This window comes from Heloderma suspectum, chromosome 4 (genome assembly GCF_057233095.1).
Source record: "Heloderma suspectum isolate Gila_16-S chromosome 4, 16-S_ref, whole genome shotgun sequence".
NCBI lineage: Eukaryota > Metazoa > Chordata > Lepidosauria > Squamata > Helodermatidae > Heloderma > Heloderma suspectum.
Genome location: NC_139461.1, coordinates 262,446,389 through 262,471,656, shown reverse-complemented (window position 1 = coordinate 262,471,656; position 25,268 = coordinate 262,446,389). Strand labels below are relative to the sequence as shown.

Sequence of the window (25,268 nt, the reverse complement as noted above, 5' to 3'; positions counted from 1 at the left end):
AGAACAATATATCACAACCCACAATATAAAAATCTTAGCATAAGACAACTTGTTCTACTAAAATAAATTGTGTTTAGGATTAAATTATCCCTGTGCTAAAGAAGTTCCATCTCATACCCTCTCGCAAACTCTCTGCAGCTTTTCCTGGCACAGAGATACAGAGCTGAAAACTTTGCCTGATTACTGCCTTTTTCCCAGCTGTTAAAGGCACAGGAGCCTACCGGGGGGGGGGGGGGGGAGTAGCAAACCCATGAAGAACAGGGTATTAGATGCAAGCTGTCTTTTTCTTGTTCCTCCCCTGTCAGAGCAGAGTATCCAATAACAATGAACTAATGCAGGGGTATTCCAGGTTACCTAGATTTGTGCTGAGACGAGCAGTATAGTGTACAACTGCCTGTCCTACAAACCATGTTCCTGTGAAGTTTCACATTACTTATCCTGGGGAGCCCTAAAGCTTCCTGTGCTGCTAAGGTCCAGCATACATCAGTGGTTCTAAATTTGAGAAGTAATATAGCTTAATTTTGCCTGGACATATTAACACCTTTCCTTTATCCTGCATCAAGGATAGGGAATACCCTTGTGAGCCTCCACATGTTGGACTACAAGTCCCATCATCCTTGTTGGCCAGGCTGCCTAGGGCTGATGTGGAAAAAGTAAACAGTACCAGAATTGCTGGGATGCATGTGTGTGCATATATGCGTGTGCACGTACAATATGAGTGTATAATATGTGTGTGCGCATGCGTACATGCATCTGCATCCCCAGACCCGAAAGCTGCATGACATGTAGCCCTTGGGGCTGAAAAGATTGCTCACCTGTGCTCTATTGTAATTCATTTGGAAATCTTTGGACAAGTATGCATGCACAATAGCAGCTCCCACTCTGGTAGCATAAATGTTGTTAAATGAGGAAAGCAGAAAAGAAGCATTTGTAATTCAAATGAACATTCTGGTCAACACAACACATTTTCATACGAGGTTGTTTGCTTCATTTGTCATTAACATGAACATTCTCTTTTCTTTCTTTTTTTGCTTATAGCCAAAGGCCGTCCCAAAATTAAAATAAAAAATACAAATAGATGGGCAAAATGTGCAAAAATAAATGACATTACAAAATTTGATAATGACAATGTAAAAAAAACCCTACATGGACCAGAAACTTCATTCGCATTGTAAACGTTCTGCTTTTCTTCCCCATGAACAACTCATCAAGTTAAGTATTAAGATAAATAGTGAGAACAAGGAAATTGTGTAAAAATGCTCATAGGTTTTATAGCTGCAATTTAGGCATACCAAAACAAACCACTTTAACTCTCATCACTGAAAACACTTGCCTATATAACTGAAAAGGCTTGACCAGGGCCTGGAATGCATGGCAACCTTACTATCTTACATTTTGCCTCCTGCATCCTATATCTTCTGCAGGCAATTCCCAAAATATGAGCAGGCACATCCAGAACAGCAAAAATGGGCAAATGAGTGCACAAGCAAGCAGGAACACACATGAGCTCTGAGCTGATGGCAGCTAGTCATGTGCAATGGAAGGTGACACACACCCCCCAGCTTAATTGCCATGGAGGGGGAAATTTTCAAGGGGGATTGCAGCTGGAGAGAGAAAGGTTAACTCTCCCCCCACTACATGATGCAATCTTCCTCCCCCATGCGAAAAAATAATTAAAAAATATCTCCCTGCATGGCAATTAAGCTTTGTTGTTGTTGTTCAGTCGTTCAGTCGTGTCCGACTCTTCGTGACCCCATGGACCATAGCACGCCAGGCCTTCCTGTCTTGCGCTCTCTCCCGGAGCGTGCTCAAGTCTATATTCATTGCATCGGTGATGCTATCTAGCCATCTCATCCTCTGCCATCCCCTTCTCCTTTTGCCTTCAGTCTTTCCCAGCATCAGGGTCTTTTCCAGAGAGTTTTCTCTTCGCATTAGGTGGCCAAAATATTTGAGCTTCAGCTTCAGTATCTGTCCTTCCAATGAGCACTCAGGGTTGATTTCCTTCAGGATTGACTGATTTGACCTCCTTGCAGTCCAGGGGACTCGTAAGAGTCTTCGCCAGCACCACAGTTCGAAAGCATCAATTCTTCGGCGCTCAGCCTTCCTTATAGTCCAGCTCTCACAGCCATACATTACTACTGGGAAAACCATAGCTTTGATTAGACGGACCTTTGTCGGCAAGGTGATGTCTCTGCTTCTTACTATGCTGTCTAGGTTGGCCATAGCTTTCCTCCCCAGGAGCAAGCGTCTTTTAATTTCATGGCTACAGTCACCGTCTGCGGTGATCTTGGAGCCCAAGAAAGTAAAATCTGTCACTGCTTCCATTTCTTCCCCTTCTATATGCCAGGAAGTGATGGGGCCAGATGCCATGATCTTAGTTTTTTTAAAGTTGAGTTTCAAACCAGCTTTTGCACTCTCCTCTTTCACCCACAACAAGAGGCTCTTTAGATCCTCTTCACTTTCTGCCATTAGGGTGGTATCGTCTGCATATCGAAGGTTGTTGATAATTCTCCCAGCAATCTTAATTCCGACCTCTGATTCATCCAACCCAGCATTTCTCATAATGTACAGACTTACGTGGGAGTAAATCCCACTGAATTCAGTGGGGCTTATTTCTGAGTAGACATGCCTACGATTGCAATGCATGCCTTTTTAAAGGGCGCGGTTTCCTGTCATCCCGTTCGTTTGAGCGCTTGTTTGCAGGCCACAGCAAGCATATAAGGGTTTCACGCTAGCAGTAATTCATACTCTGACATGGGGACCATGTAGTATGGATCTCTGTCATAAATAAGAAATAAGCCCCACTGAATTCAGTGGGATTTACTCCCACGTAAGTCTGTACATCATGAGAAATGCTGGGTTGGATGAATCAGAGGTCGGAATTAAGATTGCTGGGAGAATTATCAACAACCTCCGATATGCAGACGATACCACCCTAATGGCAGAAAGCGAAGAGGATCTAAAGAGCCTCTTGTTGAGGGTGAAAGAGGAGAGTGCAAAAGCTGGTTTGAAACTCAACATTAACAAAACTAAGATCATGGCATCTGGCCCCATCACTTCCTGGCATATAGAAGGGGAAGAAATGGAAGCAGTGACAGATTTTACTTTCTTGGGCTCCAAGATCACCGCAGACGGTGACTGTAGCCATGAAATTAAAAGACGCTTGCTTCTTGGGAGGAAAGCTATGGCAAACCTAGACAGCACAGTAAGAAGCAGAGACATCACCTTGCCGACAAAGGTCCGTCTAATCAAAGCTATGGTTTTCCCAGTAGTAATGTATGGCTGTGAGAGCTGGACTATAAGGAAGGCTGAGCGCCGAAGAATTGATGCTTTCGAACTGTGGTGCTGGAGAAGACTCTTACGAGTCCCCTGGACTGCAAGGAGGTCAAATCAGTCCATCCTAAAGGAAATCAACCCTGAGTGCTCATTGGAAGGACAGATAATGAAGCTGAAGCTCCAATATTTTGGCCACCTAATGCGAAAACTCCCTGGAAAAGACCCTGATGCTGGGAAAGACTGAAGGCAAAAGGAGAAGGGGACGGCAGAGGATGAGATGGCTAGATAGCATCACGGATGCAATGAATATGAACTTGAGCACGCTCCGGGAGACAGCGCAGGACAGGAAGGCCTGGCGTGCTATGGTCCATGGGGTCACGAAGAGTCGGACACGACTGAACGACTGAACAACAACAAAGTCTGTACAGGATTGCAGCCCAAAGTAAGGAGAGAGTCTGAGACCGAGGAGCACACAGAACTGTGGATGAGGAAGCAGAAGAACGGAATTAAAAAACCAAAGGCTAGCCCTGTTGGGCCATGAGTCAAATAATCCAAAATTCACAGTTGGGCAATTCCTTTATTAGGACCAATCAAAATTCCACAAAAGGGAAAGCTATTAGATGCAGAGAAAGGAGCGATGAAAGGAAACGGGTCAACCGTGAATGAGTTTAAACACACGCTTGAGTTAGACTTGTAACCAAAAAAAGGGAAGTATCCAATGTTTGTCCTACTTAGAGTAGACCCATTGAAATAAATGGATCTTAAGTTAGTCATGACTAAAAAGTGCCATTCATTTCAAGGAGCCTACGCTCACTAGGATTAACACTGCATAATGGCCACTCCTTCTCGAGCAGCGCGCCCTCACAAAACGGTCACTTTGGCCCTCGGAGCACTAATGAGCCCCGGAACGCGAGAAACGAGGGGTCGAGAGAACGAGCCAGCCTAGTCCCTTCCTGTCATTGGGTGAGCTGTAGCAGCCGTGGCCAATCACAACGCGCGATAGAGGCGGGAGAGAGCGGGGCGACCGGTCGCCGGGCTGAAGGGATTCTTTCTCCCTTGTGCGTCGGTGGAGGAGCAGCTCTGCTCGCGGTAGCTGGGTGAGTAAAGGGGAAAGCCAAGGAGGTGCAGCGGCTCCCAAAAATTGATAACCGGCGGCCGTTACCCGGCAGTTGACCCGACGGGAAAGAGCCTTCTCGTGTTTCATGGGCGCGCTGCTCGGTTCCCATTTCGTTTCAAACGCCCGTTTTTTCTGGAAGGTATCCATGCCGACGTATCCAAGGACTGCTAATATTTATGGGCATGGGAGGCTTGTGTCGAGGTGGTTTTGTTCTTCATTTCCTAAATAGGGCTGCTGTATCCTTTAACTGCTTGATGACAACCAGAAATTCCGTGGGTGAAGCTTTTCCTAACGTGGCTTTGATATGCTGCCGGAAAAATTGTACCTCTTGAATTTTTTTTAATCTATCATGCATGCAACCGTGAAATGAGAAGAATCTCAATTAGTAAAAATATAGTAATCTTACCTGAGGGGTGTGTGTGTGTATGTATGTGTGTGTTTGGGGGGGGGGGGCTGGAAGTACTCCATATTGTCCCTTGTTCCAGGGCGTGAGGGCAGTCGTCAGAAGCAGCATACCTGTAGCAGGGACTAGATCTTTTCTCTGCTGCAACTATCATTTGGGAAGATAAGAGGAATCCAAGGTAGTGGGGCACAGCTGGTGCCAGCTACCATTTGCTGGCAGGCAGACTTGTTCCAAAGTTGACTCCTTTTATTTCCTCCACCCTGCCCCACTCAGTATTTTTTCCCCTCCACTTGCCTGTATTTATTTATTCATTTATGGTAGCATTACTCTGCTTTTCAGTCCGCAAGGCTCCCAAAATAGTTAACAGAAATATAAGACGCTGCCTTATACCAAGTCAGGCCATGGGTCCATCATGCCCAGTATCATCAACATTGACTGGCAACCTCTCCAGGTTTCAGACAGAAATACCTCCAGCCCTAACTGGGGTTGCTGGGGATTGAACCCAGGACCTTCTGCATGCAAAGCATGTGCTCTGCCACTGAGCCCTCACCTAACCAATAAAATCAATAAATGATCAGTCAAACAATGTAAGTGGAGCAATTAATCACAACAAAAAGCAGCATTACAGCCAGGATCTAAAAGTACAGTCCTGTCTACTTGAAAGTAAGTCCCATTGAGTTCAATTGGATTTTCTTCCAGGTAAGTGAATATAGGGTAGGATTACAGCATAAAATGTTTTTTTTAAAAACCTGCATAAAATGAAATGCAGCATTAAAAGGCCTGGGCAAATTTTTAAAAAAAGTTTTCACCGGCTACCAAAAATAAAATAAGGATGAAGAAATGTAACAAATGCAGCCTTTCCTCTTATGAAGGTTCTGTGATGGGGAATATTTCATCTGTATAATTGTTGCCAGACATGTAGGTGCAAGGAGATGTGCCAGAAAAAGGCAGAAACCTTAGAATGATGTGCTTATAGGCTTGAATTACCAGGCAGAGTTTTGCAGCTGCAGGGTGAAACTGAGACGAGACTGTAGTGGGAAGGGCTAGAATAAGCTATCATTGCTGTTAGCCACTGACACCAGCCCATTGGCTGTAGCCCCGCCCAAGGCCTTTTCTATTGCATTCCCAGTAGCAAGCCAACTGACAAAAGTTGAAGAGAAAAGGGTCCTGCTAGAAGCTACCAACCAATCCCTGGTACTGTTGTGCCCACTTTGCGCTCACACACACGGGGTGGGAGGAATAAAATTATATGTATATTTGAAGTGTTTTTTTACTTAGAGCTCACTTGGTAGTCATCCAGAACTTAGTGTTGGAACCAGCTCAGAATACCCTTGGTATGCCTTGCATTCTGCTGCAGTTGAGCCCTCCCCCATCTGTTTCTCATTAGTATTCCTTTCTGATCTGAAGACAAATGACTTCAAAGTATAGCAGTCTTTACTATACACACCTTTGTGTGTAGTATTTGATCATTTGAAGATGTCACTTACTTTTACTTTCTCACCCCTCTTCCCATACAGCAGACACTAGACTAGAAAACTGCCCATGGCCTTCTCTACTTCCATACCACACCAACTGCATTTTTATCAATCCATTAGAGTGAGCGTTGTGCTTCCTGGCTCATTGATGCTATATTTGGCATATTCTAATATATATTCACTATTGATGCTAGCACATCAACGAGCATAGTCTCCTTTCTTTACTTTTTGCTCATTTTTGAGCTAAAGCATCAGCTTCATGGGTACACTGCACAAACCAAATGAGTGGTCTGAATTTTATATCCTGTCTCTCTTAGGGATGGGAGAAGAGCTTTAGGAAAGTGGTTAACTAAGTTTCAGGATTTCATAGATGTAGATCTAGATTTTATTTAAGACAAGCAAATTTTAAATACGTATTTTGCAGGGTAATTTAAATTAATTTGGGATTATTTTTTCCCGAAATGCGTTATTGTGGGATTTTGACATAAAGAGGATTGTCAAAAGAAATTTGATATTGGCAAGCTCTATATGATTTTTCATTATTTTCCTTTGGCGAGAGCAATTACAGTGATTACACCTGCCTTGGTCAGTCATAGGAGGCAATAAAGCCTTGCTGTCACTCTGTTTCTTTGCAACTGTACAGATTTAGGGAGCTTTATTGAAACTGGAACACTGCAGCTGGAATTTCCCTGTAGGCTTCATAGGCAACTATCTGCCTAACCCATCAGATTGTAGGCTAATAATACCTCAGCCTTTATGTAATACACCCTTCTCTGATGTTGGCAATGAAAACTCTACCCCCATGAGTTGTCTTCATTTCTTGATCATTTGCTCTTTTCATGTGGCTCTATGGGTGTCTGTCTCACCATGGACACTGGGAATTCCCAGCGACTAATTGGCAGCTTGTGCGATACTGGCATTGCTCTGACACATTTCATCATGAGCCTCAAGAAGTGCAACCCACAACTCCCGTGATTTTCGAGTACAACTAGACTAAAAGAAATATTGGTATAATATCTGTTGTTAATAGGCCTAGGAAGTATTATGGGTATTATTTTCCTCTTCCTCTGTAGTGAATGTTTTAGCAGGATAATGTTGCCACTGTCTGCCCATTTGTTAAGGCAGAAGGTGGGAAACTGTTTCCTCGAAATCAGACAATGCAATTTACTCAAAAGTAAGTTCTGCTTAAGTTCAGTGGGACTTCCTCCGTAGTAAGTGTGCTTAGGACTGCAGCCGAAGTTACTTTTTCATGTGTACTGTACTGAAAAATATAGATTAAAATTATGTATGTATTGTTTCCCTTCCTCTTGTCTTGCTAAAGAGATGTCATCTTCCATATAATTTCAAAGTCATTCCCACGTCAAAATAATAAATTTCAGTTGCATCTTTTTTATGGCATAAATTAATCATCTAGGTATTAATAACAGATGATGACACTGTGCAATAGTAGCGATGAGAGGGCATTCTGATTTATCGTGCTGAATTTGAGCTGCTTGAAATGCCTGTATGCTCAAACAGCCAATGAGATAACTTTGCATTATTTATAGAACAACTGATGGATTTTAAAGCTTCAATTCACTCCACAGAGATTAGACAAAATTGTCTCTTTGAAGAACCAACATCTCACCATTGGCAGCTTTTATTATTTACTGACCAAAAAGAGCTTAGAGCACTTTTCCCTTTGTGATCCCAAAGAAGATGGCTGAGAAACAGATTAGGTACGTGTCCTGTTCAGAATTTTAAAAATATAGGGAGCGTGAGTGCAGACATTGGGGATCGCTTGCAGTATATTTGGAGAACAAATTAGACAACAAATTCTGTAAAAATCAAATGCATAAACATGTTGGTTTTTATTTATTATCTAGGCCAATAGTGTGATAAATCGTATGTAAAACACAGTAGCATAAAAGGTGAAGGAGAAAAAAGTGGTTTGAATAAAGTAAGCGCAAAATTGGAGACTGGCATATATTAGAATGTAAATCTCTGGTGGTCTGGAGTTGGTTTTGCAGAGGAGGGCGATAAATTTGAGGGAGGATTTTAAAGTAGGAGAGACAGACTGGGAGTGCCAGACAAAAATATTTTTTTAAATAGAGGTATCAATTCAGGCTTGTTCTAACAAAGGTCAAAGATCTGTTCTTGTAAATATTTAAGAAGAAATTAAGATTAAATTGTGAAGCAAAGTATTCAAGAGCATTTATACCTCGCAATAAGTAGAGGTGTACATGCTCATGAAGAATAATTGCTTGTGGTCTAAAATTCAGCAGTGTGGCTACCTCAACTTTCTACTAAATGGTACTCCTAGGTGGGAGCAGAATAGGAGACCAAAGGGAGCCAGCAGCATGGTTTTGTGTGGATTGAAGGAAGGGAGATTAGGAGATGACTGAAGAGATATTACTCAGCTGTGACTATAAAGGCAAGATAAGGGGTGTTTCTATGAAGCAGCCAAAGGATGCAAGTCTCTCAATACGGGTATTCAGTATAGCAGCTACAGCCAATTGGAAGCTCATTGTGGGGTGCACACGTATTAAAGTTTAATATATGCACATCCTACAAGGAGTGTCCAGTTGGCTGCATGTTTATAAATACAGCACACTATGTTTTTAGCATGTGTGGGTTCAGATAAACAATGCACCAGTATCCCATACAAAGTGGCTCTAAAAGCTTAATTGTGGCAATGCTGAAATTAACAAAGAGCTAGTAGCCAGTGTCAAAGAAATGGGAATTTGTTGCATCACAAAGCTGAATTTCTGCATAACAGAAGAATTTGGAGAATTGTCATTTGCATACAATTGAGTTATATTTTTTCTTGTTCAGTTTGCCTGCTAAGCTCATCAATGGAGGAGCTGCAGGGATCATTGGGGTTACTTGTATATTTCCAATTGACCTTGTTAAAACCAGGCTACAGAATCAGAGAAGTGGACAGCAACTCTACAAAAGCATGTAAGTGCTCTTTGGAAATCAATAAGTTGCTAGTAAACCTTATGTCAGAGAAATTATTTTCTAAAAACCATTTTAGAATTGGTGTGCTCAAAAAGAATACTGTTCTTCATTTTTTATTACACTTGGTTACTTTAGTACAGGGGTGCAGAACTTCTTCCAGCTCAAGGGCTGAATTCAGTTTCAGAGAACCTCTCAGGGGCTACATTCCAGTGGTGGCTGGGGCTGAAGACAAAGGGAGTGGGGCCAAAAATGCCATCATATTATAGCTTAAGGGTGCGATCCTATGCATGTTTAGACAGAAGAAAAGGCCTACAACTCCCAGCATTCCCGAGCCAGAGTTGTAGGCCTTTTCTCTGCCTAAATATGCATAGGATTGCACCCTAAAGCTCTAACAGCTAGTAATCAAGCCTTAGGAGAGGGAATTTAGAATGAGGGGAGAACTGCACAAAAGCTGGGAAACCACCAAACCATCGGTGGTTAGGGAATAGGGAGTGGGGCCAAGGGAAGGAGGCATGGTCATCTGAGGAACCCAGGAGGACTAGATTGGGACCCCAGGAGTTTTGGTCCCTGGGCCTGAGGTTCTCCACCGCTGTTTTAGTAGCTCAGTGTGTAATTCAAGCTTTCAAGGTTGTGGGGCTCTTGGGCTCTGTGTTTCTTGTCTTGGAGGGAACAATCCTATGTCTGGGGGACAAAGGATTTTTTAGTTTTCTGGATCCAAGCTTGAAGACTGGAATCAGACCTTGGAGCCAGGAAACCGCGCTTCCTGCCCCCTCCTCCTCGTCGGAGGCATGGAGGGAACCATGCTGGCTACCTCTCCACACTCAGTAAACCGAGTGTGGAGATGGGGGAAAGGGGGTGTTCCTGGTGGAGGGGAGGAGACTGGGTCAGCTGGCTTACGCCTTTTCTTATTGTCACCCCAGCCTCCTTCCCTCCCCCTCCCTGAAGCCTCCACTAGACTGGGGAAATTGCTCATCTAACTTAAATGCAGTGCAGGAGACGCAAGGCACTGCATTTGAAAACTCAAAAGCCTCTGAGTTCAGACACTTAACATGTACCCAGGGAGCAACCCATAGGATTGCACACTAAATTGACTTTGTAGTCAAACAGCTTTTTCACCGTTTTCAGGTACCTATAGATGGGGCTGGGCACCTTATGATCCTCCAGATGTTTTGAACTACAACTTCCATCATCCCTCACCATTGGCTACACTGAGTGGGGCTGATGGCAGTATGGGAGTACCATTATGTATGGAAGGATAGGGAAGACAAATAGATAACAAGGTTGTTGAGAAATGAGGCTTTTTTGTTGTCTTGGAATGATAAAGTTCATGATGACATGCAGCCATATGCTGTGTTTCAGTTTTGCTATGCTGATGTGTTTTTTAAATTATCTTTCTGTTTAATTTTTAATGTATTGGGTATAAATATAGATGGATTGCAATCGAAAGGTAGTTAGTTATTAAAAAACAATCTAGAATTAATCAAAATATCCTACCCAGAAATTCACAAACTGTGTTTGTGTCTTGATCAGGTTGGATTGTCTAATTAAAACGCTACGTTCAGAAGGCTATTTTGGCATGTACAGAGGTAAGTGTCATCATCCCCCCCACACACACGCACACACCATGTTTTATAACTGGCTATAGGTAATTGAATAATACCACTTCATGGTGGTATTCGTTTTGGCTTGGATCCAGTGGTATTCTTCAAGTGGAAGGACAACTGCGGGCATAACAGATATCCTTACCTGCCCCACATACCCCTTTGTGTGCTCCAAATCTGCTCTGGGGGGTTGAGGGATCCTCAACCAGATTTAAGGGATGTTTGGCAGCTGCATTGGGGAGAAGAGGACGGGGAGATGTTGGATCCAAGCCTTTCACTGGAATGTTTCCCATTTTGAAAAGTCAGTATTATAGATTTCTGCAGCAGTCCTAAATGCTCTTGCTAGGGAGTAAGCCACATTGTTTGTGGTACTTACTTCTGAGTAAACATAGAATTGTGCTGTTCAGAACTCAACTATTTAAAATAAAGGGGGGAAAAGGAGTTCTAGTGGCTGCTTCAGATTCACTGACATTTTTGGAACACAGCATTAGGACATAGCTAAAGAGTAGAGTGTCTCAGACCACAAACTTCCAGTTTCAATACAGTCTCTAGGCTGTCATCCGTTTTCTATTTACAACCAAGACTCCTGATTCTGTGGGGAAAGCCCATGTGATCAGGCCCACCAACATGGCTGAATCATTCAGACAAAGCATCCAACCATATGGATTCATCACATAGGTAATAGTTCCCACATGATGACAGATGTGTCTAAAGAGTACCTAACTGAAGACTGAAATAATAGTGCATACCATTATTTCAAATGTGTGGAGGATTTCAGCTTCTGTTTTTAAGGTTGCAGTACTATAGTCACTTACTTCATAATAGCTGATTTGAAGTTAATGGGCTACTTACAGTAACTTGAGATTTGTAATATGGGTCTGTACCACAGTAAATGGCCTAACATGCCTGTATTTAAAACATACTTCACAGAGCGGTGTTACTTTATACTATTTTTGTGGGGCTTATGATGCATTTGAGTTTTTTAAGCTATTTGTTTTTTTTAGATTGCCTTTTATTAATTGGATATTTTTCTATAGTGCCCCTGAAGAAGAGGCATTGACTTGAAATACATTGCGCTAAATAAACATATTTCCAGTGCACCTTTGAAGTTTCCTCTCTCATGGTTTCTGCATCAGTGGCCTTCCTTTCCTCACTTCATTGCTTTGCTTCTACTAATCATAACCTGAAACTTCCTCTGGTTTGGACTGCTACTGATTTGTGTCATATTTTAAAACAAAATATGTTTCCCGTGGTTTCCATTAAGCATGTCCATTTATTTTTAGGTGCAGCAGTGAATCTGACCCTTGTAACACCCGAGAAGGCTATCAAACTGGCTGCTAATGACTATTTTAGGCACCTTCTTGCCAAAGAAGGGTATGTTACTTGAGATGCTAGAGCACTCTCATTTATATGTTACGTAAGTTAAGATCTGTGTCTATACTTGAGAGTTGAAGACTTTAATGTTTAAAGTTTTATGTTTTAATATTGTATTTTTGAATATTTTGTGCACGCTGCCTTGGAATCGATTTTTGGATGAAGGCACAATTTACAATTTTATAGTTAAAGAAATAAAAATAAAATTATATGAATGCAACAAATAGTGCATAATTCATTAAATACTTTCGGGAGCACCTTTGAGGAAAAAATGAACAATAACATATTTTATAGTAAAGAATGCAGTATTACTAATCCTAAATAAAAAGAGGACAATAACTGTGGGAAAGAGAAAACAAAACTTATGTGTGTTGGGCAGACAAATTTTAAAATGAGCATTGGGCAGAAAGTGCAGCCTTTGCAGTGCATATCGTCCCATTCCTCCCCATGGCTTTTATTATGCATGGTCCCTTGCCCCCATTTCTACCTCAACTCAGACATTTCTCCTTTTCTTAATCCTTGCTGCCTCCTAAGCCCGTTTACTGAATTTTGCAAAAATGTAGATATTGTGATAAGAATAATATAAATGTATTAAGTATGTCTTTGCCAAAACTTCATGATTTCAATAATTTGAACTCCAGAATGGGCATTACAAATTATTGAAAGGGGAGAGGAAAGAAGTGACACAGAGCACCAGCAGCCCTTTATGCAGCCCCCTTTGGACAAGCAAAATGATGTGGCTGTAATTGTAATCACAGGCATTATAATACTGGGACCCTGTTGAGCTATTTGCTGCAAGAAGCTGTTGACTCTTGGACTGTGTCCGTTCCAACGCTTGTGTCATAATTCATTCCATTTCATTCATTTTTCAAAGTTCCTTGCTGGCATGGAGTTAATTTATGTATTTCCTTTACACAGCCCTTCCCCCTTCTGTAATTTCAGGTTTGGAGATCTTAGTTTTTAAAATAATGTAATATTTATAGTTTAAAATATATGATAAATATTCTAATGTTTCTATTATAGGATAGCCCTGTCTTTATCTAAGGAGATGATGGCAGGTTGTGGTGCTGGAACTTGCCAGGTTATCATCACCAGTCCTATGGAGATGCTGAAAATCCAGCTGCAAGATGCAGGGAGACTAGGTAATGGCACATGCTGCCTTTCTCCATATGTCACACTTATCTCTGGCAACAAGGTTCTTGGTGCTCATACATTGTGAGGCCTCTCTGTAAAGCTGATAATACGTTGCAGAACATCTCATTTATTGAACAAGAGATGTTCAGCTTGGCTTAGGTTTCAAATTCATTTTGGTTGCCATGGACCAAGTCAATAATAACCTGGTGGTTTGTAGCAAGGACAAGGACAAATTAAAGTCCTGACCCAGTACCTACATGGTTTGATCTGTTTGGTCAGTGAGGGACCTAGTGAAGCAGATACATATACTTTGTCATTGAAAATGTTCTGAGTAATGTCTGCTTGGCATTGAAAAATCAGAAGTAAAGTTTCTGATATTCCTGCTATAGATTGGTGGCTGCAGAAAGTTATCTATTGTGTGGCTTTGTCTGTCAAAATCAGGTCATTTGAATGTATTGGCTAACTGAGCTGAAATGGCAATCCAAGATATAACAACAGCAGGCCCATAACGCAGTTCTAGAACTCACTAACACTTGAAGTTATTGAGCCAAAGGGGGGCAGAATAAAGTAGTGAAAAGTGGAGAATCTGTGCTACTTTGGACAGAAATAGAGTTGGTCCTAGAAACATGGAACAAGTTTGAAGAACAAGGTATGCCACCAGAAGCCAGCACATAAATTGGAGTCTGATGTAGCAGGCAGAAACCCTTTGCACCCAAACTATAGCCCTATTCAGGTGTTCTAAATCACATGATTGTGTATTTATTGATTTATTTGATTTATTAGCCGCCCATCTGGCTGGCTACCCTACTCTAGGCAGCGTGCAATACTAATAACAAATTTACATAATCAACTGAACAAAAAAACAACAAAACAACACTGCTCTAAAAAACCCTAACCCACCCCAAATGCCCAGCTGAACAGCCAGGTTTTTAAAGCCTGGCAGAAGCTCATCAAAGAGCAGGGCCCCACCTCTGCCAGCTGCATCCCCTGCTGTCCACACATTGGGGCAAAGTTTGAAGAAGGGAATCCTTGATTGCATAGGGTTCCAAATCTTGGGAGAGTTTATGCATGTAGAGCAGGCTCCCCTCTTCAGATCCTCCACAAACTGCGGGCAGGTATGACCCCACTGTCCTGCTCCATGTGATTGTAATCACATGATATAGAATGCCCAAATAAGTCTTCCGTTTCAATGAAATTTGTAAGGTCTCATGACAAAGTAGTTAGAGGGATTTCCAAGGATCATACCTTCAGATATTCAGATTTAGAATGCATCTAAGACTTGTCTGTGCTGAGGGCCAAATCAGATTTTTCAGGAGATCACTCAGCCTGACACGTTTTCTACTTTCATTTCAGCATCTCAGCAACTTGTTAGCCAAGTTCCTTGTCCCGTTCCTGGATGTAAGCTTGTATCTCTCAGCCCTGTTCTAACTAGAGCATATAATGCAGGACCTGTCCCCTTTCCAAGGAAGATATCTGCCACCCAGATAGCGGCCGAGCTTCTGCATACCCAAGGCATTAAAGGACTCTACAAAGGACTTGGAGCAACATTGCTGAGGTAAAGGTGCTGCATGTTCCTTGCCTTTATCATTCCCTGACCAGTTTTCCATATAGCTTTATAAAAATAGAATGTCTCTTGTCTTCTAGGGATGTCCCGTTCTCCATCATCTATTTCCCACTGTTTGCCCATCTGAACCGAGCAGAACAGGATTCCCTGGAGGGGAGAGCCCCTTTCTTTCGTTCTTTTCTTGCTGGTTGCATGGCAGGTTCTGTGGCAGCTGTGTCTGTCAATCCTTGTGATGGTAAAATAAGTTTTATGTCCATCTGTTTGCTGATCTTTGTGTTTTACAGTACTTTATGGTGCTCCGTACATAGTCATAGGGAAATATTGGGGAAAGGGTATTCCTTGTGGATCTTTGGAAGCTACTCTCCATCTGTTTGGTGCTTTCTGTGCAGGGAAGGTTGTTGCTTCCAGGATAACACAGAATGACTATAAAATAGAAGGAAGCGTAGTGTGCTGCAGGCTCACCTGCAATCATCTTCTAAACTGTCAATATTTTTGTTTTGCAGTAATAAAGACTCGTCTTCAATCAATGGGCAAGGGAAGAAATGAGGAAAGCTATAATGGAATTATTGATTGTGCAAGGTAAAGAATAAAAAGCCCACAGAGCACTGTGAATTATTTGACTATTTAGCTGGAGTATAAGCAAACTTCTATAGTTTTCAGCAATCTGTTAAATGTGGAGGAGTGTTGCTGTTTGTGAGATGTGAAAAGTATCTCCTCCACACATCCACACCAGGCTTTTTGAGCTTGTTTTTAGACACACACGAGCTTTTGCCCCAGACACCGCTACAATCAGGTGAAGGTAGCTGTGAACTCTCATAAAATTATGAGTAACTTATTAACTCTGAGTGCACACTTGTAACATTCACAAGCCACATTCCATATGATTCAACCCAGGATGTGCCATGGAGAGTTTCCATGCAGTTAAGTCAAACCATGTAGAAAGCAGCTTTCAAATGTTACAGCCATTCCCTGGAATGTTACCATCCTGAAATGTTTTTCAGTAGCTTCCACATGGGTGCAATAAGATTTGAATCAGCCATAAATTGGTTGGAATAATGCCCATCTTTGGTGTGTTTTTCTCTTGTAAGACTTAATAGGGTGAGATGAATTACAACTGCAGGAGGAAATTGGGTGTTCAAGCTCTTGGCAAGGGCATGCATAGAGATCTCCGAGTGAATATTTTGAGATATGCAGTGAGATTTTTGCCACAACACTGGTGAAATCTTTTTTTAAGTAACGTGTTGCTGATTTTGTAACTCAGTATATATTGGGTTTTGTTTTCTCTCAGGAAGATTTGGATGAAGGAGGGTCCCTCAGCCTTCCTAAAGGGGGCTGGCTGCAGAGCGCTAGTCATTGCCCCCCTCTTTGGTATAGCCCAAGTTATTTACTTTATTGGCGTTGGAGAATTTCTTATCAAGCTATGCCAGTATGGAAGACTTTCCCCTTAGACTTTCTTGCTCAGTCATTGGACCTACTGGAAGAGATCCACAAGAACTACCAGTCAAGACACAAGTAAACAATGGCACTCAAATCAACTTACCAATGTTTTTTCCATTGGGAAACTTGGACTCAAAGCCTTGTTAAATGTTGCTAGATTTCAATGCATATGCCAAGGCTAGTTAGTTCTTTAATGGTGACATTTGTGTCTTTTGTGATTTTGAAGTCAGAGTAGTAGGACAGACATCTGTATGTGCAAAACAGAGGCGTGTCTTTTAGTTCTGGGAGCTGAGAGAATGATGCCTCTGAGAATACAATAACAATGGCTGCTTTTATGGAATGAAATGACAATGGCTATGGAGGATGTATCGGGGGAAAAAAATTACTTATGAGTGAAGCAAGAAGAAAAAGTAAACAAATATCTGTGGGGCCAAATCTTTTTGAATTGTTGAGAAACAAACCAGGTAGTTGTTCTTGGAACAGATGCTATAGATCTACCCCACTTGTAATCTTTCCAGCTACAGTAAAGTAAAATTCAATAAAACTCTATTTCACATACCAAAAGTAAATTGGGGAACAAAAGTGTGTGACTTTTCATACACCTATGTTTATAATTTTACCTAGAGTAAAAAATTTGGTTCCTATGGTGACTGCTAAATACAAAGCAACATAAGACAATACAAGTGTTTCAGGCAAAGTAAGCTAGATATACACTCTGTTTTGCATAGAGGAAGTTCAATCCAAGGATTTTCAATGTTCTCTAGAACTGTAGTTCAGCCAGGAACTGAGGGATGTACTTGGTTGTTAATAATACGTGTTGTGCAACCAAACTGCTAAGCAGTCTTTCTTGGTTGGCAGTTGCACTTACATTTTATGAAACTCTATTCTACGTTTTAATATTTGTTAATTACACAGTGTCTGTATTGAGAGGCTGTCATCAATGTGGAGTATGGGCATAATCTTTTTCTAGGGAACTGTAAACTGGTCTCTAGGCATAATGTAAATTCTATGTATGCAGTGGCAAGAACGATCATACCTCTGCACTTACCCTTGCACAATAAAACGGTTCAGACTAGTGTAGTGACAATCTGTGTGTTTTGTTTTTATTGCGCCCTTACTAAGTACGCTTTGCCATCTATGCTTTTTGTTGAGTACTTGGACTGGGTATGGGAGACTGTTTCAGTTTCCATTAAATCTTTTTACTCTTTTATCCTCTTGGGTTCTGATAAATACATTGGTGTAATCGTTGCTAACTTGCTTGATAAATTGAAATTGAATCAGTCTTCTCAAAGACCTGGTTGATTTATCTTAAGCTCACTAGGCAACCATTTATCACTACTTCACCTTACTCTACTTAAGAGGAGCTGGGGCTGATGAGAGACAAGTGTTTTCACATCCTGTCATATCATGAAAACTTTTATCTGTGTAAGCATATCACTCCAAAGGATTATATGAAATGGCATGAACTGATTATAGCAATGATTTACCCCCTCCTTCACCAGCCCATGTTGAGCCTTCAGCATTCTGTTAACTCTTGCAAATAAGACTGTAAGCAAGAGGGAATAGTCTAAATACATGTGTTCTTATGAAAGGCAGGGGTAGCTAGGACTCAAAAAGATACAGAAGTCTTTTCAGTCTGCTTCCTCACTAACCAAGGTGAGTGGAGAAGTAAGTTCACAGGAAAACATTCCGATTAACAGGAATAAACATTTCCCAGATGCATCTCAAAAATCAATCACTAGTTCTCTCCACAGTTGCCCTGGTCAACCCTAATAAAGCCAGGCCCTACACTTTTCAGACAACAAGAAAGAAATTGCAACAGTGAGAAATGGTATCCTTTACATAATTTTTGTCTAGAAATTCCATGAACAAGATGAGATAAAACCCTTACACTAAGTTCAGCTTTGTAGAGCCCATTTGAACACATCACTATATTCAGTTGATTTCATGAGTGACAGTTTCTAACTATACCTAGTCCCTTCGCTGTAGCTGCAGTGATTGTCTTGCCTCTATTTCAAAATCATGGTTATTCTATATGGCCAATAGGAAAGGCAATCTTGTTAAGCCAGTGGGGTGGGCTTCCAACACCCTACTGCTACACAGCAGCTACAGTGGAAGGTTGGGTTGTCTTGTGCCAGGTTTGGGGCTGGTATTGTTTTGTTTTTTTTCAACTTTTCCACATCAGGTTTGACATAGTGTGTTGGAAGAAGGGGGCCTAGGAATTTGTGGATCTTTGGCCTTTCCTGCTGTGTCCCATTCTGGCCGCTAGACCTGTAGAACACCATGGGTAGCGTAGCTACAGTGTCGGTGCTTTCTGCCACTGCACCAGGGAGGCCTCTGCCCACTGGGAGGGACATCCACAGTATGGCCTTCAGTAATCCTCTCTGAGAGTTTAGAATTGATCCCTAAGACTCCCTTAGAAGTTCTCCCTAAGAACACAACTGGTGCTCTTTTAGGAAATGCTAGTCAGTTATTAAGAGTAGCCAGATTAGCCTTTGTGTGAAAGAAAGACAGGCACAGACAGACGGTCCGTCCATCCATCCGGGAACTGATGTATTGCATAAGCAAGTTGCCTCTGGTGAAGTTGTCTCTTGTCTACAAATGCTTGTGCTATAATAGTCTTTTCAGTACCACAAGAGTGTTGGGTTCTACAGCCATGATCTGATGCAGCAAAAATACTGACCATAACCAAGCAATAGAAGATAACCACACCAATATTACACTAACATTGCAATTACATTTGGGATATCTGTAGGTAAACCTGTGCTTTTGCATAGCAATTCTGGCCCTTGACGCAAATCCTCCAACTAGCAAGGCAAGAAAGGAAGGAAGGAAGGAGCAAACTGTTTTCCTTGCTCCTCCTTGCTCAGGAAGGGGAGTGAATCCAGTGAAGAAACGGAGATTCCTTGCGCGTCCCTCACCACATGTGCCTGTTCATACATCCACGCTGTGCTCTGAAAGTATATCGTTGTAGGTACATTTTCAGGATTGTAATGTTGCAGTATTCCCATGCTGCTGCAATTTATTTTTATGTCTGTGTGTGTTATGTAAAATGAAAAAACAGCAGCCTGTTTTGTTTTTCTGTCTGAGAAGAATTTGACAGAACAAATATTGGATATGCCACCCATTCTATTTATTCTTGAACTGCCAATAATTTCCCATGTGTTAGGACAGAGGGTTTGTGTGCAGGAGGGGGAGACAGCCAGGGCTTCACGGACTGTGTTGTTTCTGGGGTAAAGTGCAATAACCAGTGCGGCTCGCCTCCTGAACACAGTCACTATAGTCAGTGTTGCATTTCCCGCACCTGCAGCTCACTGCCACCGGGTAGGAATAGTAGGAGACAGCATGGTGTTGACAGCCAGGGATCATCACGGTCCTGTACACCATGTCCTTGTACGTGCACACTTCCTGGGACAGGGCACTCCGAAGCAGAAGTTTCTTACCGTTACTGTCCTGTAAGGGAATGCCAGTGGTTATTCCATCTCTCTGATTACTTTGGTTTAAACCTATCCAGATGATTTGTGTTATGCTCAGAGAGCAATCTCTCCTCTCCACTTCATCTCTTCCCTCCCTTAGAATCATAGAATAGTAGGGTTGGAAAGGGGCCTACAAGACCATCAAGTCCAACCCCCTGCTCAATGCAGGAACCCAAGTCAGAGCATCCCTGACAGATGGCTGTCCAGCCTCATCTTGAATGCCTCCAGTGTGGGAGAGCCCACCACCAACCTAGGGAATTGGTTCCATTGTCATATTGCTCTAACAGTCAGGAAGTTTTTCCTGATGTTCAGCCGGAATCTGGCTTCCTGTAACTTGAGCCCATTATTCCGTGTCCTGCACTCTGGAATGATTGAGAAGAGATCCTGGCCTTCCTCTCTGTGACAACCTTTCAAGTACTTGAAGAGCGCTATCCTATCTCCCCTCAGTCTTCTCAAGGCTAAACATGCCCAGTTCTTTCATAGGGCTCTGTTTCTAGTCCCCTGATCACCTTCCCCAAAGGTCACACTGGTTACTGTGCAGCTAAAGCAAGATTTCATCCTTGTGAGGGTTTTTCAAACGAATTCAAGTGATAGCACATGCACTATGATGGGTCTGAGACACTGAGCTCAGGTCCCTCCATGGTTACTGGGTATGATTAACAGAGGAAGGATTACTTAGGGGTATACAATAATATAAAACAGATTGGTTGTGACTTTGACAGAGTCCCTTGGGATCCTAGCTGACCTGGGTAAGTCTGTCTAAATAGCTTGGGTCCTATTTGAAAGCTTCCTTTAGAGTTTGTTTTGCTGTGCCCAAATGCAACACAGAAGTGGTCACGAGAGAGAGAGAGAGGACATAGGAAGCCACCTTATACTAAGTCAGACCATTGGCCCAACTAGCTCAGTACTGTCTATACCAATTGGCAAAATACTAGGGAGTGAACCTGAGACCTGCGGCACGCAAAGCACATAACCCTACCACTGAGCGCCAGCCCTTTTCGAGGGGAAAAGTGGCACTCTGTCCCAAGCAAACCATTTACTTCCAAGCAAACAATTTATAATCTCTCTTGATGTTCATGTGGGGTTTCTGTTAATGGTTATCTTTTCCCCATTCCACCCCCTTTCTCTTGTTCTTCCCCAAATATTACACTTGGCCCTGTCTGTCTCTTCTCTATATCCTATATCCTACCCCTTGGCCCTCTTGTGTTACCCTTTGGTTTGCATTATCCCTTTTATGATCATCTTAAATTATAATTCTTGATTCTTTCTCTTTATGAATTGGTACTCTATCCTGTCTAATTGCCATTTCTTCCTGGACAACTCACTCAAAATTAAACTAGGTAAAACTGCATTTCTTGTTTTTCCTTCATGCCACAATGTGTTTCACTGAACCTTGCCGATCTCACCATCTATCCTTTTGCTCAGGCATGCTTCCAAGAGGAATATTTTTACCATTATCTTTTGCTTTTCATATACACTTTGTTGTCAATACATTTATTCTCACTTTTTTCCTCTTGCTGCTTTTCATCTCAATTACTGCAAAAATTATTTTCACTGCATCACCTACTTCTCACTTTTAGTCCTTCACCTTCATTAGTTCTGTTGTTCTGATTACCACTTTGATCCATCTCTCTCCCTATCTTTGCCTGTGCACAGACAACCGTTTCCATAGACCAGTAGAGACAACTTCTATGTTAGCACTGCCCTGATACTAACCCTAATTCAGCATCAGATGCTTGACAACTGTGTACAAAGGTAATAGGCAAGGGACAGCTGTGTTCTCTGTGTGGCTATTTGCTCACTTTCTCCTACAATCAGGGCCAGAAATAGTGGAACAAGGATAACTGTTTTGGCAGTTAGCATCTGTACACCACCACATTGAAGTTGAAAGGAAACACACCCAGATGGAAGCGAAGTCAGGACTTTCAGCTGTAATTCAAGGGGTTTGACAAAAGTGAGGCACTAACCATTCAGGAAGTACAGCCAGTGGCATACACACACACCCATTGTTGGTGGCTCATAAGTAATGGAACAAATGGCTGACAAGCAGCTGCATGGCCAGGTGTGGCCTGTTTCCCGGGTACCCCATGACCAATCAAGCAGATAAAAGGCCTGGAGGTGGTTCGGAGTGTTACATTTGCATTTGGTAGCTGTTCACTGGAACTCCCAACATGAGGTCCAAAGAGGTGTCCATGCCAGTGAAGGAGGCTGAGGAAACAAACTAAACCCATCAGAGAGAGATAGCACAAACAGTGGGAGTGGCCAATACAACAGTTTGGAACATCCTGAAAAGGAAGGAATTTGCTGGCAAGCTCAGCAACAGCAAAAGGCCTGGAAGACCACGGAAGGCAACTCAAGTGGATGACTGCAGAATTCTGCTCACGGTGAAGAGGAACCCTTTCACAACATCTAGCCAGGTCAGGAATGCTCTTGCGGAGGTAGGCATATCATCATCAACATCTACAGTCAAGAGACGGCTTTATGAATGTAAATACAGAGGCTTCACAACAAGGTGGAAACCACTGGTAACGCTCAAGAACAGACAGGCCAGATTAGCCTTTGCCAGCAAACACCCAAAAAAGCCTGCCCAGTTCTGGAATAAGATTCTTTGGACTGATGAAACCAAGATTAACTTGTACCAGAATGATGGGAAGAGAAAAGTATGGCGAAGGAAAGGAACAGCTCATGATCCAAAGCATACCACATCATCTGTCAAACATGGTGGAGGCAGTGTTATGGTTTGGGCATGTATGGCTGCCAATGGAGCCAGGTCACTGGTGTTTATTGATGACCTAACTGCTGATAAAAGCAGCAAGATGAATTCTGAAGTGTATAGGGCTATACTTTCTGCTCAGATTCAGCCGAATGCTGCCAAACTGATAGGACGCTGCTTCATATTGCAGATGGATAATGACCCAAAGCATACAGCAAAAGCTACCGAAGAGTTTCTCAAGGCAAAGAAGTGGGATGTTCTTCAATGGCCAAGTCAGTCTCCTGATCTCAACCCAATACAGCATGCTTTTCACTTGCTGAAGACAAGACTGAAGGCAGAAAGACCCACAAACAAGCAGCAGCTGAAGGCAGCTGCAGTAAAGGCCTGGCAAAGCATCTCGAGGGAGGAAACTCAGCATTTGGTCATGTCCATGGGTTCCAGACTTCAGGCAGTCATTGACTGCCTAGGATTTTCATCCAAGTATTAAAGTTTGGAAACCCTTAAGTTTGAAATGATGTTGTTTTGTTCCATTACTTATGAGCCACCAGCGATGTGTGTGTGTGTGTATGCCACTGGCTGTCCTTCCTGAATGGTTAGTGCCCCACTTTTGTCAAACCCCTTGAATTACAGCTGAAAGTCCTGACTTCGCTCCCATCTGGGTGTGTTTCCTTTCAACTTCAATGTGGTGGTGTACAGAGGCCAACTGCCAAAACAGTTATCCTTGTTCCAATATTTCTGGCCCTGACGGTATTTCCTAATTACAATAATTTCCTTCTGTTACCCAATCCGGTAAAGCTGATTAGATTGGATTGAAAGTGACTTCTGGTCTAGTCAGTTTCAGAAAGAAATGTTTTTTGTATGTGCTGGAAAGCGGGAGTACAAGAAAAACAGACTTCTAAAAATTGAGAAAATGCTCTTGAAAGGGTGGGGTGTTGTGGGGAAGGGATGATAGCCTTGTAATGGATGACTTTCCTAGATCACTTCCAAATCTCTGAAAAGTTATTTCCTATTCACAGTCTTCCTCTCCATGGCTTCCATATCCCCTCCTCATTCAATATAAGCTTTGTGTCTCATCCTTTATATTTTTTTCGTCTAGTCCTCCCCTATTCACTTTCCTCTAAGAGACCTAAGCTACTTATTAAACTCCATGTTTCCTCTGTCCTTTCTTTTATTCTTCCATTTTCTGCTGTAGTTCCCTGTTAATGAAGTGTCCTTCCCTTTGATATGTACACTGCTTCTCTCATTTCTTTTTCAAAACTATTCCCTTGTGTTTCACATGGATGATTGCTCCTGGGCTTGGTGCCTTGTCTCCTGTTTTTAACTTCCCACTCCCCTCGGTGCCCCCGTGATCCTTCTGTGTCTTGTCTAACTTAGTAGGAAATTGGAATGGAAGGGACTGCCTGTAGTACAATTGCATCTGTTTCTAGCTCTTTAGGGACTTTATAAAATAAGAGCAATAGCTCTCACCCTGGTAATGAACAGGCCTATTCAGGGTTCTTTCAAATGATCCTCCCTTGTGCTAATTTTGTGACTTTCTCTCCACTGTAGATTTCATTAAAGCACCCATTCTCAGCCAAAGGCTAACCAAGTCCTGTATGAAGGGATTCAAGAGCATCATGTAAGAAAGTACCCGGGTCATGCAGAATCCTTCACAGATGGTAGTGTTGATAGCCAGACAATAGGCGCATTCTCTCTTCTCCACGTGGATGACGTACTCAACGGGGACACAAAGGGACATGCTCTGCCCCAAAGTCAGAGCAAAGACTAGGGAGAGAGAGATGAAAAGGGCAGGCTTCATGCTGGATCCAAAGACAAAGCAAAGTTGCATTAGACATTGTGAAGTATGGGATGGAGGCAGGTAGCTTATTATCAGAAACAGGAATCAGGCTAACTCCAACATCATAATGTGCTTTCCCTGTCTCCATCGCCAAACTGTTTGAAATTTGCAACCAGAATGCCCATTTGTGGCTAGGTTAGTATGATGGAGGACATATCCAGGTGGAAGGTTCCTAGTTAAGCACTGTAATATGTTCATCTGCAGCTGCACTGGGGAAAGTCGGGAGTATTTCTTCTCAGAGGCTTCCATGATCATCTTATACATTAAATACCTTGTCTCGATATGAGAACTTCTGTATCAGGACCACCTTTCCCTTCTCTTTCTGTTTACATCACCATGAACCTGCACAACTAGGTGTTAGCAGTGCTGACTTAATTCTCCCAAATTCGGGCTATCTAGATGTATGCATATACACTCAGGCAATAATGTTTATGTTCTGTCAATCGCATGATAGCTGACTTCCTCAAAAGCTGAAATAAAGAACCAACAGAATATTTTTGACCCTCCTTTTCTTTAGACTGAACAAAGAAACCCACAAATTTATAGAATTATAAAGATGGAATGGGCTGTAGAGGTCATTTAGTCCAACCCCCTGCTCAATACAGGATGCAACTACAGCATCCCTGAGAGATGGCTGTCCAGGCTCTGCTTAAAAACCTCCAGTGAAGGAGAACCCACCACCTCCTGAGGTAGACTGTTCCACTGTCAAATAGCTTTTACCATTAGAGTAAAAGTTCCTCCTAATGTTTAGCCATAATCTACTTCCCTGAAATTTCCGTCCATTGGTTCTAGCCCTGTAAAGAACAACTCTGCTCCATCTTCTGGGCCTTTTAGATATGTTAAGACCACTTTCACGTCTCCCCTTAATCTTCTCTCCTCCAGGCTAAACATGCTGAGCTCTTTTCAACCATTCCTCATAGA

The 25,268-nt window shown here is 42.3% G+C and overlaps 2 protein-coding genes across 5 annotated transcripts; one reads left to right on the top strand and one right to left on the bottom strand.

Annotated features, from left to right (window-relative positions):
• Positions 1-4,327: 4,327 nt before the first annotated feature.
• LOC146348604 (mitochondrial glutamate carrier 1-like) lies at positions 4,328-17,407 on the top strand. Of its 4 annotated transcripts, none has more exons than XM_084853576.1 (10): positions 4,328-4,373; positions 7,858-7,989; positions 9,086-9,211; positions 10,742-10,797; positions 12,096-12,186; positions 13,210-13,328; positions 14,674-14,875; positions 14,965-15,119; positions 15,388-15,463; positions 16,173-17,407. In XM_084853576.1, the coding sequence occupies exons 2-10, from the start codon at positions 7,970-7,972 to the stop codon at positions 16,330-16,332; spliced, it is 1,005 nt and encodes a 334-aa protein (XP_084709702.1). In that variant the 5' UTR covers positions 4,328-4,373; positions 7,858-7,969; the 3' UTR covers positions 16,333-17,407. The 4 variants fall into 4 exon arrangements, with proteins under 4 accessions (XP_084709702.1, XP_084709703.1, XP_084709705.1 ...); XM_084853577.1 differs by having other exon boundaries at positions 7,819-7,989; XM_084853579.1 differs by having other exon boundaries at positions 4,328-4,532.
• Positions 17,408-19,531: 2,124 nt separating this feature from the next.
• TSHB (thyroid stimulating hormone subunit beta) lies at positions 19,532-24,317 on the bottom strand. Its single transcript, XM_084853580.1, has 2 exons — positions 24,141-24,317; positions 19,532-19,774 (listed from the first exon to the last, which is right to left on the bottom strand). The coding sequence occupies exons 1-2, from the start codon at positions 24,306-24,308 to the stop codon at positions 19,532-19,534; spliced, it is 411 nt and encodes a 136-aa protein (XP_084709706.1). The 5' UTR covers positions 24,309-24,317.
• Positions 24,318-25,268: the final 951 nt, after the last annotated feature.

Coding starts and splice junctions, on each gene's coding strand:
- TSHB (XM_084853580.1), bottom strand. CDS start 24,308: ATGAAGCCTGCCCTTTTCATCTCTCTCTCCCTAGTCTTTGCTCTGACT. Junction 19,775..24,140: donor AAGGATTCTGCATGACCCGG/GTACTTTCTTAC, acceptor ATTCCCTTACAG/GACAGTAACGGTAAGAAACT.
- LOC146348604 (XM_084853576.1), top strand. CDS start 7,970: ATGGCTGAGAAACAGATTAG. Junction 7,990..9,085: donor ATGGCTGAGAAACAGATTAG/GTACGTGTCCTG, acceptor TTTCTTGTTCAG/TTTGCCTGCTAAGCTCATCA. Junction 13,329..14,673: donor GCAAGATGCAGGGAGACTAG/GTAATGGCACAT, acceptor CTTTCATTTCAG/CATCTCAGCAACTTGTTAGC.